Below are 13,050 nucleotides of genomic sequence, written 5' to 3'. Positions count from 1 at the left end.
ATTATGTATCTATATTTTATTATATTTATTTTATATTTTATTTTTTTATATTTTGCTATTTCAACTTTAAAATTTTTAAAATTTAAAAAAATTATGTTTTGTTTTTGTATAGAATACAGATATTGCATGCATCAAATTTATAATTATTTTATAAATAAATCTTTTAGAAAATAACAAAATTTAAATATACAAAGATAATATGAAGAAGTAAAATATTAAAATAAATTTTTTTAAAAAAAAACAAATAGGGGTGGAGCAACATTTAAAAAAAAACATCTTAGAAGATGTCAAATAGCTTATTTCAACCATTTAAAACTGTTTTCTAATAGTTTTCCAAACAAATTTACAAAACTTATAAACTTTGTCAAACACACCTTAACCACAACGAATTAAATTGATTCCAATAATCTAAGGATTTGAAATCCATTGTGATGACCTCAATTGTTGTGTAATAAATATCAAGATAAATTTTATTTTATTTTATTTTTAAAATTATCTAAACATTGAAAATACATTTATATCCGTAGATTTCAAATCATTTAATCCAATTCAACCTTAATTTAATTATTTAATCAAAATTCATATTTACTAATTTTGCCAATTGTTACATAAAAATAACCTTATGTGCATCGCACATGTGGATTACTAGAATAATAAAAAAAAAAAAAAACACACTCCTCTTGATATTTCTAGAATTCGCAAAAATCGTGGAAGATGGTGCATAATAAAGCTTATAAGCCATTGAAAATATCTTATAAATTGTTTAACGATTATAAGTTGTTTGACAACTTTTTGTTTAAATAACGTTATAAGCTGTTAAAATAAATTATTTTTAAAAGATACCCTTACTTTTTATAATTTTTTTTTTATTTTGATATTGTTTTACTTCTTCAAATTAATCCTTATAAATTTTATTAAATTCTCATCATGTCCTCTTTTTTTTTTTTTTTTTACATGATTTTCAATTTTTTTCTTAAATAAATTTTTTAATATATATTTAATATTTTTGATAAATTTAAAATTATTTATGTATGTGTATTATTATTTACGTTATTTGATAATTTTGATAATAAATAATATTATTATAAATTAAAATCAATCAATATGTATGTTCATAGAGGTGTCAAATTATACGTAGGCTAACTCAACAAACTTACGTATAATTTGATGGATTTTAACGGGCCACAATCCTATATTAAACGAGCGGGCTGATAACTTTATTTGATAATAATAAAAAAAATTATATTATAAATTAATATCAATCAATATATATGTCCCAATTTAAATTTTAAGCCCTGATTTCAAAATCGCACCGCACCCATATATCTTGATCGAATTCGAGAATGAAGGCGATGATGGTTAAAAAACGCTTGTTTTCAAGAATTTTGGAACGGCGAGAAGTGAAAGTGCCTGAAATTAAGGAGAACGAAGTGTTGATCAAGGTGTGCGTCGTTGGTGTCAATAGAGGTGACATAATTGATGTGGCTAAAGGTGTTGATGGTGTCTGCCCAGGCCTTGAATGCTCTGGAATAATTGAAGCTGTTGGAAGAAATGTCAATTGTTGGAAAGTTGGACAAAGGGTGTGATAAAATTTTTTTTCCTTTTTAATATAATCGATGTTCAGCCTTGACCTGTTGATAAACCAAATATCTCGAAACAAACTGATAAACACTTCGCTTCATCCCTTTCCATCAGAATCTAGTTCGCAAGTCCTTATACATTTTCATTCTACCAGGATGAACTGATAATCGACTCCTGTGAGCTTGAGAAAGAATATCATTCCTGAGTTTCGCAACATCAGGTACAACCACTCGATTCGATAAGCACAATAAACCATCTGCCTGAAAATGGAATCCAGATGTATGAACCCCATTGGCTAGACGTGCCAAACGCTGAGTCTTAACATCAGATATCTGAGCATCTCTAATCCGAGAATACAATGCTGGCTCAGATAGAATAGTATACAAATGAATCTCATTCCTCCCTTTCTTGTGCTTGAGCGTAAAACTCAATGAACAGCACTCTTGAATCATATGAGATATTTCATTAGTCTGAAGTGCAGAAAGTCTCACCTGCCGACTCAAGGCATCAGCAGTAAGATTAACAGAACCTGGATGATATTTGATTTCACAATCATAATCTTTCAGAAGATCCATCCAGCGTCTTTGTCGCATATTCAACTCTGCCTGAGTGAATAAATACTTCAAACTCTTATGATCCGTGAATATCTCAAATTTCTCGCCATAAAGATAATGTCTCCAGATATTGAGTGCAAATACAATGGCGGCTAACTCGAGATCATGTACTGGATAATTATTCTCATGTGTCTTCAACTGTCGAGAAGCATAGGAAATAACATGTCCATGCTGTGTCAAAACACATCCTAACCCCTGACCAGAGGCATCAGTATATACAACATAACCTCTTGATCCAGAAGGTAGAGCTAGCACAGGTGCGGTAGTAAGACGTCTACGCAGCTCGTGAAATGACTCCTCACAATCCGAGGACCAAATGAAAGTAACATCTTTCCGAGTAAGCTGAGTCAAAGGCCTGGCCAACTTTGAAAAATTCTCGATGAACCGACAGTAATATCCAGCTAGACCCAAGAAACTACGAATCTCAGCAACCGTCGTCGGACGAGACCAGTTCAGCACTGCCTCTATCTTACTAGGATCAACAGATATTCCTTCATTAGAAATCACATGACCGAGAAACACTACCTGATCAAGCCAAAATTCACACTTGCTCAATTTCGCATACATCTGCTTATCTCGTAACATCTGCAAAACAATCCTTAGATGATGTGCATGCTCATTCTTGTCATGAGAATAGACAAGAATATCATCAATGAAGACGATGACAAATCTATCCAGATATTCTTGAAATACCTAATTCATCAGATTCATAAAGACTGCCGGTGCATTCGTCAAACCGAATGGCATCACCAGAAATTCATAATGCCCGTATCTGATCCTGAAAGCAGTCGTAGAAATATCTGAGTCTCGTACCAGCATCTGGTGGTATCCAGACCTCAGATCTATCTTCGAATAAACAGAAGTACCCTGTAATTGATCAAACAGATCATCAATCCGCGACAAAGGATACTTATTCTTGATGGTGACACGATTCAGCTGCCTGTAATCAATACATAATCGCATCGATCCATCCTTCTTCTTGACAAATAAAACAGGTACTCCCCACGGAGAAACACTCGGACTAATATATCCCTTATCAAGCAGATCCTGCAACTCCTGTTTCAATTCCCTCATCTCTGACGGTGCCAGACGATAAGTTACTCGGGATATAGGCGTAGTTCCTGGTACTAGATCAATACCAAATTCAACCTCTCGAACCTGAGGAAAACCAGGAATCTCATCAGGGAATACGTCAGGAAACTCACTGACTATCGGTAGCTGATCAATACCCGGACTACTCGTGGTCATATCAACTGCATAGATGAGGTAACCCTCCCCATCTGACTCCAAGACATGACATGCCTTCGAGCCGAAACAAGTGGCATCGGAGGTCGCGCACCCTCACCATAAAAATACCAGCTATCACCCTCAACAGGATGAAACTGTACTAGACGCTGATAACAATCCACAGTATCGTGATACAAAGTCAGCATATATATTCCCAAAATACAATCAAAATCTGTCATCGCTAATATCATCAAATTAGCCGATAATACATTACCCTCAAACTCCAGAAGGCAACCCATCACTAGACGCTTAGTTACTACCTCCTGCTCCAGCGAAGTAGATACAACTAAATCCATATCTAATGATACATAAGGTAATCTATGTCTCTTAACGAAACGACTAGAAATAAAGGAATGCGATGCTCCAGTATCAATTAAGACAAGTGCAGGAATACCACATAACAAAAAGTTACCTGCCAACATGCGATCGCTTCCCTCAGTAGCCTGCTCCTGAGACAGAGCAAACACCTGCCCTTGAGTCTGGGGACGATAACCAGAAGACTCTGTGGTGCTGGCTGCTGACGTGAAAAAGTAGAAGCCTGAGATCCAACCTGTGATCCCGATCTACTAGCAGAACCCATACGCTAAGGACAATCTCTCCGCAGATGTCCCTGCTGACCACAAATATAACAAGCACCAGTAGCTTTCCGACATGAAGCTGCAGGATGCTTCCCACCACAGTGGCTACAAAACTCCTCCTTCTTATTCTTCTTCCCAAAGCGGAATGTACCTCGTGAACCACGAGAACCAGACGAAGTAGTAGGAGTAGAAGAAGACGTAGGTACAGATTGCACAACAGATTGAGCTCGAGGCTCAAAAGATCCACTAGGCTGTCCTGGCATCATCAACTGTGCCCGCCTGTTGCTGGTCTCCACAAGACGGCAACGGTTCACCAAAGTCTCATAAGATGTCGGATCATCACAGACGACAACTTGTGAGTAGATATCTTGGTCCAAGCCTTGCAGAAAGATATCATACTTTGATGCATCACTGTTACTGATATGAGGACTGAAAGGTAGCAGCTCAAGAAATCGTTGCTGATATTGATCAATAGTCATTGATCCTTGCCTCAAAGTAAGCAACTCCATCGATCGTGCTTGGCGAACAGCCGGAGAAAAATACAGTTTCTGAAACTGCTGACAGAAATCTTCCCAAGTCACCTGTCCTCTCTCAGTACGTGCCTGAGCAGCTTTGGCATCCCACCAAAAACGTGCTCGATCCTCTAGAACGAATTCTAGAACTTCCAGTTTCTACTCCTCAGTACACTCGAAATCTCGAAACACACTCTCAAGTTTGGACATCCAGCTTCTAGCTTGTTCAGGATTCTCGCCTTCCACCAAGGGTTTCGGTCCTACTTGCATGAACTTATTGATAGTGTAGCGACGTCTCCCCTCATGAGGACGATGTCGATCATCCTGATGGTGATGGTGACAATGATGATGACCACCTCCCTGGCCAACACTACCGTGACTCTCGTCAGCCATATCCTGAAAAGAATTGCACATTAAAATCCCAAATGCGCAATAATTTCTCAAGACTAAACTAAATCCCAAGTACTAATTCCCAAAATCTATGCATGCTCTGATACCAAAAATGTAGTGACCCTGCATGGAATCACATATTAACTGACAACTAATAGCATGCTTTAAACTTAATACAGCAAAACACATAACAGAGTAAAAACGTGCGGAAAAATAATCCATAATTTACATATCAGCTTAGTAAAACAAATCCAGGCTTAAATCTGTAGTGATACAACCAAATCGAAGAACTTATTGTAAACAGTCTAAAACAAATCCTTCTGTATAAAATCTTCTGAAAAGCTCCGGCTCTCTAGTCCTGCCTTGAACTACCGGCTCCATCCATCCTGCGACCTGCCCCATGGAATAGGGTGTCCAAGATAACAACTAGGACGTGAGCACTAATGCCCAGTACATAGACATGAGTAAACATATGTATATAATGCATGCAACATGATGACTGGTAAAGGGTCATCCGAAAAGTCATGCCCAGAACCAGCGCCACATGAGTGCTGCCACCGCACGGATCAACCTCTGGGTGCAACCACACTCATCTAGTACACCAGAGTAGTCAGACATAAATGCCCCCTTCGTCGCGGTACTCTCAGTGACAGACTATCGAGTATAGAGCTGAGCGGCTCTATAGTCAGGTATAACAAGGTATAGGCTCAACGTGTATATGCACATGACATATGAATATGGAAAACGATAAATCATATATCATGCCATATAATAATGCCAAATAAATTCAACATATAAACATGTATACTCGCTGACAATCTCAGTCAATGTGTACGTACCTCTAGGCTAGTTCAAGTATAGTAGATCCTAGGTTCCAAGCCTATATTCAAAAGTTCATCGTATCACTACACAAGTTCTATAAGCCTTAACTAAGCTAATAAGTACTCCCAAAACTTAAATAAATTCCCGGACCATACTTTCATCCGTAGATATCCCTTTGGAGTCGCTAGTCCCGGATGACTATAACCCCAACTTGGTTATTCCAGAACTTCTATTATAATCGATAGGGCCCTCAAGTGTATAACTCACACTATATAACTGAAGAAGAAAACTCGAAAATTTGTATTTGAAAATGAACTCCGGAGACCCCTATTTATAGCCAAAATTCCCGGCCAAGATCGGAAGCTCCGATCTCCGCATGTGCGACACTTGTCAAGATCTGAAGTTGAGTCATCGGTGCACGTCATCGGAAGCTCCGATCGCCATCGGACGTTCCGATCGTGGATCGGACGTTCCGATCTCTACCGGAAGCTCCGATCGTGCATCGGACGTTCCGATCTGCTTAATCACTTGAAAATCCTTGATTACCATGTAATTACTTAAAATGAGGTGCGGGTTACTATAGCTCGGGTCCTTGGGTCTGGGTCAGGTCTAAAATTTTGTAGGTTAAGTTAGTTGGGTTCGAGTCTAGGTTATGTTAGTTGGGCTCGGGTATTTTTAATTTAAAAATAATTAAGAGTTTTGGGATAAGTTAGATTTAAATAACTACTTGGACTATATAATTTTTATATTTTGGACTTAAATAATTAATTAAGTGAGCCCATTAATTTTCATGGACCTGGTAGTCCATGGGAATTATTGGGCCACTTCAGGTTAAATTGAGCTTATTGTGCCAGAATAAGTTATTATTGGGCTTGCGTTCTCTAATGAGCCAAATTAAGAATTAATGGGCTTGAATAAGATATTTAAACTAAAAATTAAGTTAATTGGTCTAAGTTCAATTAATGAGACATGCTAGTAATTTATGAGTTTAAGTCTAAGGGGTCAGCAGTTTGAACCAGTCCATAAAAATACATGGTCTATAAATATATATTTAATTCTTGCATGTATATTTTTATGTATGTGTAAGTATAATTTTTATGAAAATTAATTAAATATATATTTTCGGGCAAATTTTTATGAAAATGGTATCGTGAAGAAATTTTAAGTTCATGCATGATGAAAGAATATTTTTATGAATGATTACGGGCATGTAAAATATTTCAAGGAAGTTGAAATGAACGTGTGACAATCCACGAGATTGGGGATGTGATATCTAGGCCCGAAGTCATTTTCATATGCTACGCGATTGTGAGACGGGATACTGGGGCCCGATTGTCTTTCCACATGATTATGATTATGCGCCTATGGATCCGGGTTGAGCCTGGTGAAGTGGTATAAGAGGTAGAGATCCCGCTGCCACGTACGTTGGTTCTTTGATTGATCAATCACACATGTTACGGTCACACGACATTAATGCAACCTAAAAAAAAAGTTTCAAATTATTTGTTTGTACATTAGTATATTGATCCTTTATCCTAGATATATCCTCTAGTAGAGCGTTCATCCTACGAGTATGTCGATAGTTGGATACGTAAATCTTGTGTCAGGTCACCGTTATGGTTGGACACTTGTACTAATATCAGGTCACCATTATTCACTGGGTATAGGAGCCACCTCCTGAGGCAACGACACAGTGTTCTATATACTTTGGGTCTGGTCTATGAGCTTCTTCTTGATCAGAGTGTCATGGTATCCAATTCACTTGCAAACATGCACGTATAATACAGTATACTCATACTCTTGTACTGAACATTTTATGTTCAAGTCCCGTACTTTGTTGTTTTTGGACCCCCTATTCCATGGGGTAGATTTGCGATTGGATGAGGCTGGTGGTTTCTGGAGGGCTTAGGCTTCTGATGGCCAGCGGATATGTTTAAGCTTTTAGTTGTAATGTATTTGAGTTAATACATTTGGATTTTCGATATGATTGTATAAATTTTTAGGATTTTATTTATGGTTTTCACTGTTATTTTTGATTTATTATTTTATTAATTTAAATGCATGTTTAAGAGGGTGTTTGGCTGAACTTATTAAAAACAACTTAAAAGCTCTAAGAGCTTATAAGCTGTTAGGTCTTATTTTAAAAATAAGCTGTTAAAATGTTTGGATGAACTTATGTTAAACAATTTAAAGATGTTGATGTGTTTGGCATAATAAGATCTTTTTACTGTGAAAATTACTAAAAGATATAATAATAATATGAAGGTGATGTAAATTATATATATACATGAAAATAATTTTAAAATTTTATGATGAATGTTAAACTTAAATAAAAAACTATTTTTTATTTTAATTTATAAAAATAGTAATATTTGAATTTTTTTAAAAAATATTTAATGTCATAATATTTTTAAAATTACTTAAATATATCGTCATAATTTAGTGTTTTAAATTATAAAAAAATGATAGAACGAAACATATTTTTAAATTATAATGGGAAACAAAAAACAAACAGTATTTTCAAAAAATAAAAAGCACTCACTCATGAACCATCATCAATCAAGCACTGAAAAGAAAAAAAAATAAATTGAAATGAGCGAAACAATGGTAGAAACAGGGGCTCTCCTTCCAAAACTTCAGAATCGTATAATTCAATCTCGGTATGAATTAAAGTTTTTTTTTTTTTTTTTTTTTTGCAACCACTGTTGTAATAGATGGATATAGAAAGAAATTAAGATAACCAATATAAAAGTCTAAACGATTCAGAGAAAATTCGTGTGTCGTGAAGAGAAGAAAATGGAAGTCGAACTGCGCTGGGAGAGAAGAGTCGAAGGCGAAGGCTGCGTGATAGGAGGCTGGATCGTGCGAGTAAAAACTTGTGTGAAGGGCATGTTGGGCATAAGTTAAAATATAGAAGGGTAATTGTGGAAAATAAAATATTAGAATATGATTTTTTTTTAAAAAGTAGGGTGTATCTACTTTTTTAAAAACAGCTTATAAGCTGTCAAACAACTTATTTTGACAGCTTATAAGCTGTTTGTAAAAAAAATTACCAAACAGATTTTTGGAGTTTATAAGCTTCAAAACAAACTCTTCAAAACAACTTATAAGTTGTTTTGAAAAGTTTATAAGTTCACCCAAATACCCTCTAAAAGTCTCTATTTAGTAGGTGATCATGGTGCGGGTCAGTACAAAAACAAATCATATTAATTATATATACTCTATAAATTATATATAATATTTTTGTATTATATCACAAACGCGATGCTTGTTCTTTTCTACTAGTGATTATTATTTGTAAGGGAAAATATTTTTTTGGGTCTATTAAGTTGTTCATATTTTTGTTTTGGTTCATTAATTTTTTAAAATTTGTTTTTGGTACGCTAAATTTTAAATTTCTGTTATTTTTGTCCAAATTGCACATGTGAGCTAGACATTGGCACACGCCAGCATTTTCCAAGTGATGTGTGCCAATGTCTAGCTGACACGCATGCAGTTGGATTAAAATCAATGAAAATTAAAAGTTAGTGTACCAAAACCAAATTTTGAATGTTATTGGACCAAAACCTAAACATGAACAAGTTAATAGACAAAAATAGTATTTCTCCTATTTTTAAATTTTAATCTATAAACAAAAAAGTAACTTAAATAAAAATAAAACAATTTTTCCTTCCAAAAAACATTTGAGAAAATAATAAATATAACATAAAATTAAAAAAATACAAAAAATAAAATGATATTATCAATGATAAAAAATTTGATCTAAAAATATTTAAAATATAGATAAAAAATACTATTTATTTTTAAAAAATTAAAATATATTTTATCTTGATGAAACAAAATTTAATTTTTGTTTTTAACGTTGGTTGTTTTGCCCAATACAACAAAATTTATACACCAAATTTTATAACACAAAAAATTCAATATAAAAATTTAATATATCAAATATTATGATAAATGATCAAATACAAAATATCACGATAAAATAACAAAATTTTAGGATATTATCATTGTAAATATCATTATATTCAAAAAAAAATTCAAAAACTAGTGAACAATTATCATTAATACTAGCAAAAAGCACGTGCGATGCACTTGGAGAATCGCATGTGGAGATTAAATTATTTGTATGAATTGAAATATATTTTGTAATTTTATTTTCTTGTTCAATTTGTTATATGAAATTAATATTATGAGAATCAAGAAGAATTTAAAGAATATTATATATTGAAGAGAGAGATTTGAGGATCCAAAACAAAGAATGTGAGTTAGTTAAGTGGCAATTTTGGAAAAAATAAAAAACAGACCAAGACACCACAGTTTTTATAAGGTGCTTAGACTTAATAAATAGTAATAGATAAATAGTAATAGATAATAGATAATAGATAAATATAAAAAATACAATACTATCTCCAGCCGATCATTCCTAAAAAAGGGGATTATGGTTAAAAAAAATTAATATCAATCAATATGTATGTCCCAATTTAAGCCCCGATTTCAAAATCGCACCGCAGCCATATATCTTGATCGAATTCGAGAATGAAGGCGATGATGGTTAAAAAACGCTTGTTTTCAAGAATTTTGGAACGGCGAGAAGTGAAAGTGCCTAAAATTAAGGAGAACGAAGTGTTGATCAAGGTGTGCGCCGTTGGTGTCAATAGAGGTGACATAATTGATGTGGCTAAAGGTGTTGATGGTGTCTGCCCAGGCCTTGAATGCTCTGGAATAATTGAAGCTGTTGGAAGAAATGTCAATTGTTGGAAAATTGGACAAAGGGTGTGATAAATTTTTTTTTTTCCTTTTTAATATAATCTATATTCATACAAAAGGGTGATAAAATTGTGAATTTCAGGTTTGTGCCATTCTTGAGGGAGGTGGGTATGCTGAAAAAGTTGCTGTACCGGCAAGCTTTCTTCTTCCATTACCAGATAATATTGATTTAGATGATGCTGCTGGCCTGCCTTATGCATCATGCACCTTACTGTTAGCTTTATTCAAATTGCACGATCCCAAGACGTCTGAAAAAAAAATTGTTTTGGTGAGAAAAGAACCGATACTAAAGTTATTGAACCACCATCTTAATGGAAAAGGAGAAAAAAAAGTGATTTACATTCCAAATTTCTGTTTTGCATTTGTTTATACCTAAATTTTAATAATGTTTTTTTTTTTTTTTTCCTGATTGTTTTGTTAAGAGATAACTTCTTTATTTAGATTCGCGAAGGTACTAGCGCCATCGGCGTATTGGCAATACAATATGCAAAGTACATGGGCTTCACAGTTATTGCCTCCACAGGTGACATGGTTTACTGCATTATAATCTTGAGCACATTCTCTTTTCCGTGATAGTTTATAATGTCTTCATTGTCTATATTATTGCATATGCTCATTCTTGTTCATGATATTGCAAGGAAGTAGCGACAAGTTTCCAATTTGTCGTCATTATGGTGCTGATTTTTGTCTTGATCACACATCCAAAAACTTTGTAGGGTTTGTTACCATTAACACTTTATCTGGAGGTAAGGTTTTACCGATCCTTTATTGAAAGATCTGATGTGTTGCATGATATTTTTTAATTTCTCTCCCCCAACACTGCTGATATGAACATCACTGTTACTTTCATTGTCTCATCTTTTAGTACTTTCCACTGGACAAATTGTCTTTGCACCTTCAAAACTCGAGGATGAGTTTTTGTTCAAGGGAAGGAGATTGGTCTAGCACAAGTTTCAGAATTTACAAATTATTAGTTTCCCAAGTTTATATGATTAGTTTAGTGTTTAGAATGAATGATGCCTGTTGTCCTTGTTTTATCATACCTTTATCATAAATAAAAGATTCATAACTTAATTAAGTCCTATTATTGGAGATCAAAATGGAGATTCACAACTCTTTGTTTGTCACTTTAACCATGACAAATTCATAACTTAATTAAGTCTTGATTTTGCTTATATACAGTGTACACTGGTAATTATGCTAAAATTTTCTTTTCACGTAGCATGTTAATTGATACTTCGTAGTATTTGAATACTTCCATGTTGAAATTTGGAGCAGCCAATGTGTGTCAAGAGTAACGAATTCCCGAAGCATTTTTTTTCACTAGGTTGAAATTCATATTTTCAGGTGTTGATTTGGTTCTTGATTACGAAGCTTCCGACCTTCACAGAAATATTCAGTGCTGCCGTCACCGGGGTAAGGTTGTCATTGTGGATTTACATGGAACGAAATCTACTTTGATTGATCTCTCTATACTACAACTAAATCACGTTGAAATTAAAGGTAAAAATTATCAGCTTCATCGTCATAGTTGGCTTAGAACCTTCATTCCCAACTATTTTTTAGTGTACAGTTTATTAATCTTGTAGTTATTACTATTTACAGTTGTCGATCTACGATCTAAGGATTTGGGTTACAAAAATTCTTTGATTATTGAACTGAGAACTCATTTGTGGGCTGCCGTGCTTCAACAAAAAGTTGTTCCTGCAATTAAGCTCCGTTTTCCAGTGATTGAATCTCAAACAGCTCTGGACATTTTGAGGGATGATGATAGCAGTGGAAAGATTGTTGTGTGTATGAATTTTGAGCAGAACAGTGGTCATCTTAAAATGTCCTAAATGAATCATCTTATATCACAGTGCGTTGTTAGGTAGGAGTTTCAGTAGGCTACTGCCTACTAGTAAGTCTGGTTAAAGTGGATTTTCACAAATTGCTTGTACTGACTAAACTTTTCTATTTCTAGTGATATAGTTCTGTTAAACATTAGACAAAAGAACTACACGATCTTTGAATTGAACTTTCATCAACTAAACAAATTGTTTCAAGTCATTTTCCTATCTTTGAGCCCTGCTGAAACTTGCGCCCGTTATTTTATAGTTTGGGTAGATCTTCTAGTACTTTTAAAAGCACTTAATAACCTAAAATAAATTTTTTTTTAATAGCTCAAATTTATAGTTTTTCAAACAAAAAATAAAAAATAAAATTTGTTTCATCTATTTATCCAAGATACAACATCAATTGCAACTTTTCCTTAAAAAAACATTTTTGAATGCCAACTTCCAAAAAGTTTTTTTTTTTTTTTTTTTTTTTTTTTTTTTTTTTTTTTTTAATGCAGGATATGTTATTTTATCCTAACTCACCCGAGCTCAGCAAGCTTTTTATGCGTGCTGTTTTCTTTGCTAGCTCGATGGACAGAGATTATGATCAGAATTATAGTTGCTAACCCAGCTACAATCCAAGCTTATTTATAGAAAATCAAAATTGTTGAAGTGTATA

The 13,050-nt window shown here is 34.1% G+C and overlaps 1 protein-coding gene across 2 annotated transcripts; it reads left to right on the top strand.

Annotated features, from left to right (window-relative positions):
• Positions 1-10,226: 10,226 nt before the first annotated feature.
• On the top strand, positions 10,227-12,590 carry LOC140884096 (uncharacterized). Of its 2 annotated transcripts, XM_073290762.1 has the most exons (6): positions 10,227-10,560; positions 10,637-10,822; positions 10,996-11,077; positions 11,193-11,300; positions 11,902-12,057; positions 12,160-12,590. In XM_073290762.1, the coding sequence occupies exons 1-6, from the start codon at positions 10,324-10,326 to the stop codon at positions 12,390-12,392; spliced, it is 1,002 nt and encodes a 333-aa protein (XP_073146863.1). In that variant the 5' UTR covers positions 10,227-10,323; the 3' UTR covers positions 12,393-12,590. The 2 variants fall into 2 exon arrangements, with proteins under 2 accessions (XP_073146863.1, XP_073146864.1); XM_073290763.1 differs by lacking the exon at positions 11,193-11,300.
• Positions 12,591-13,050: the final 460 nt, after the last annotated feature.

This window comes from Henckelia pumila, chromosome 2 (genome assembly GCF_033568475.1).
Source record: "Henckelia pumila isolate YLH828 chromosome 2, ASM3356847v2, whole genome shotgun sequence".
Lineage (NCBI taxonomy): Eukaryota > Viridiplantae > Streptophyta > Magnoliopsida > Lamiales > Gesneriaceae > Henckelia > Henckelia pumila.
The sequence above is the reverse complement of the archived record's forward strand: the minus strand, read 5'-3'. Positions and strand labels throughout refer to the sequence as shown.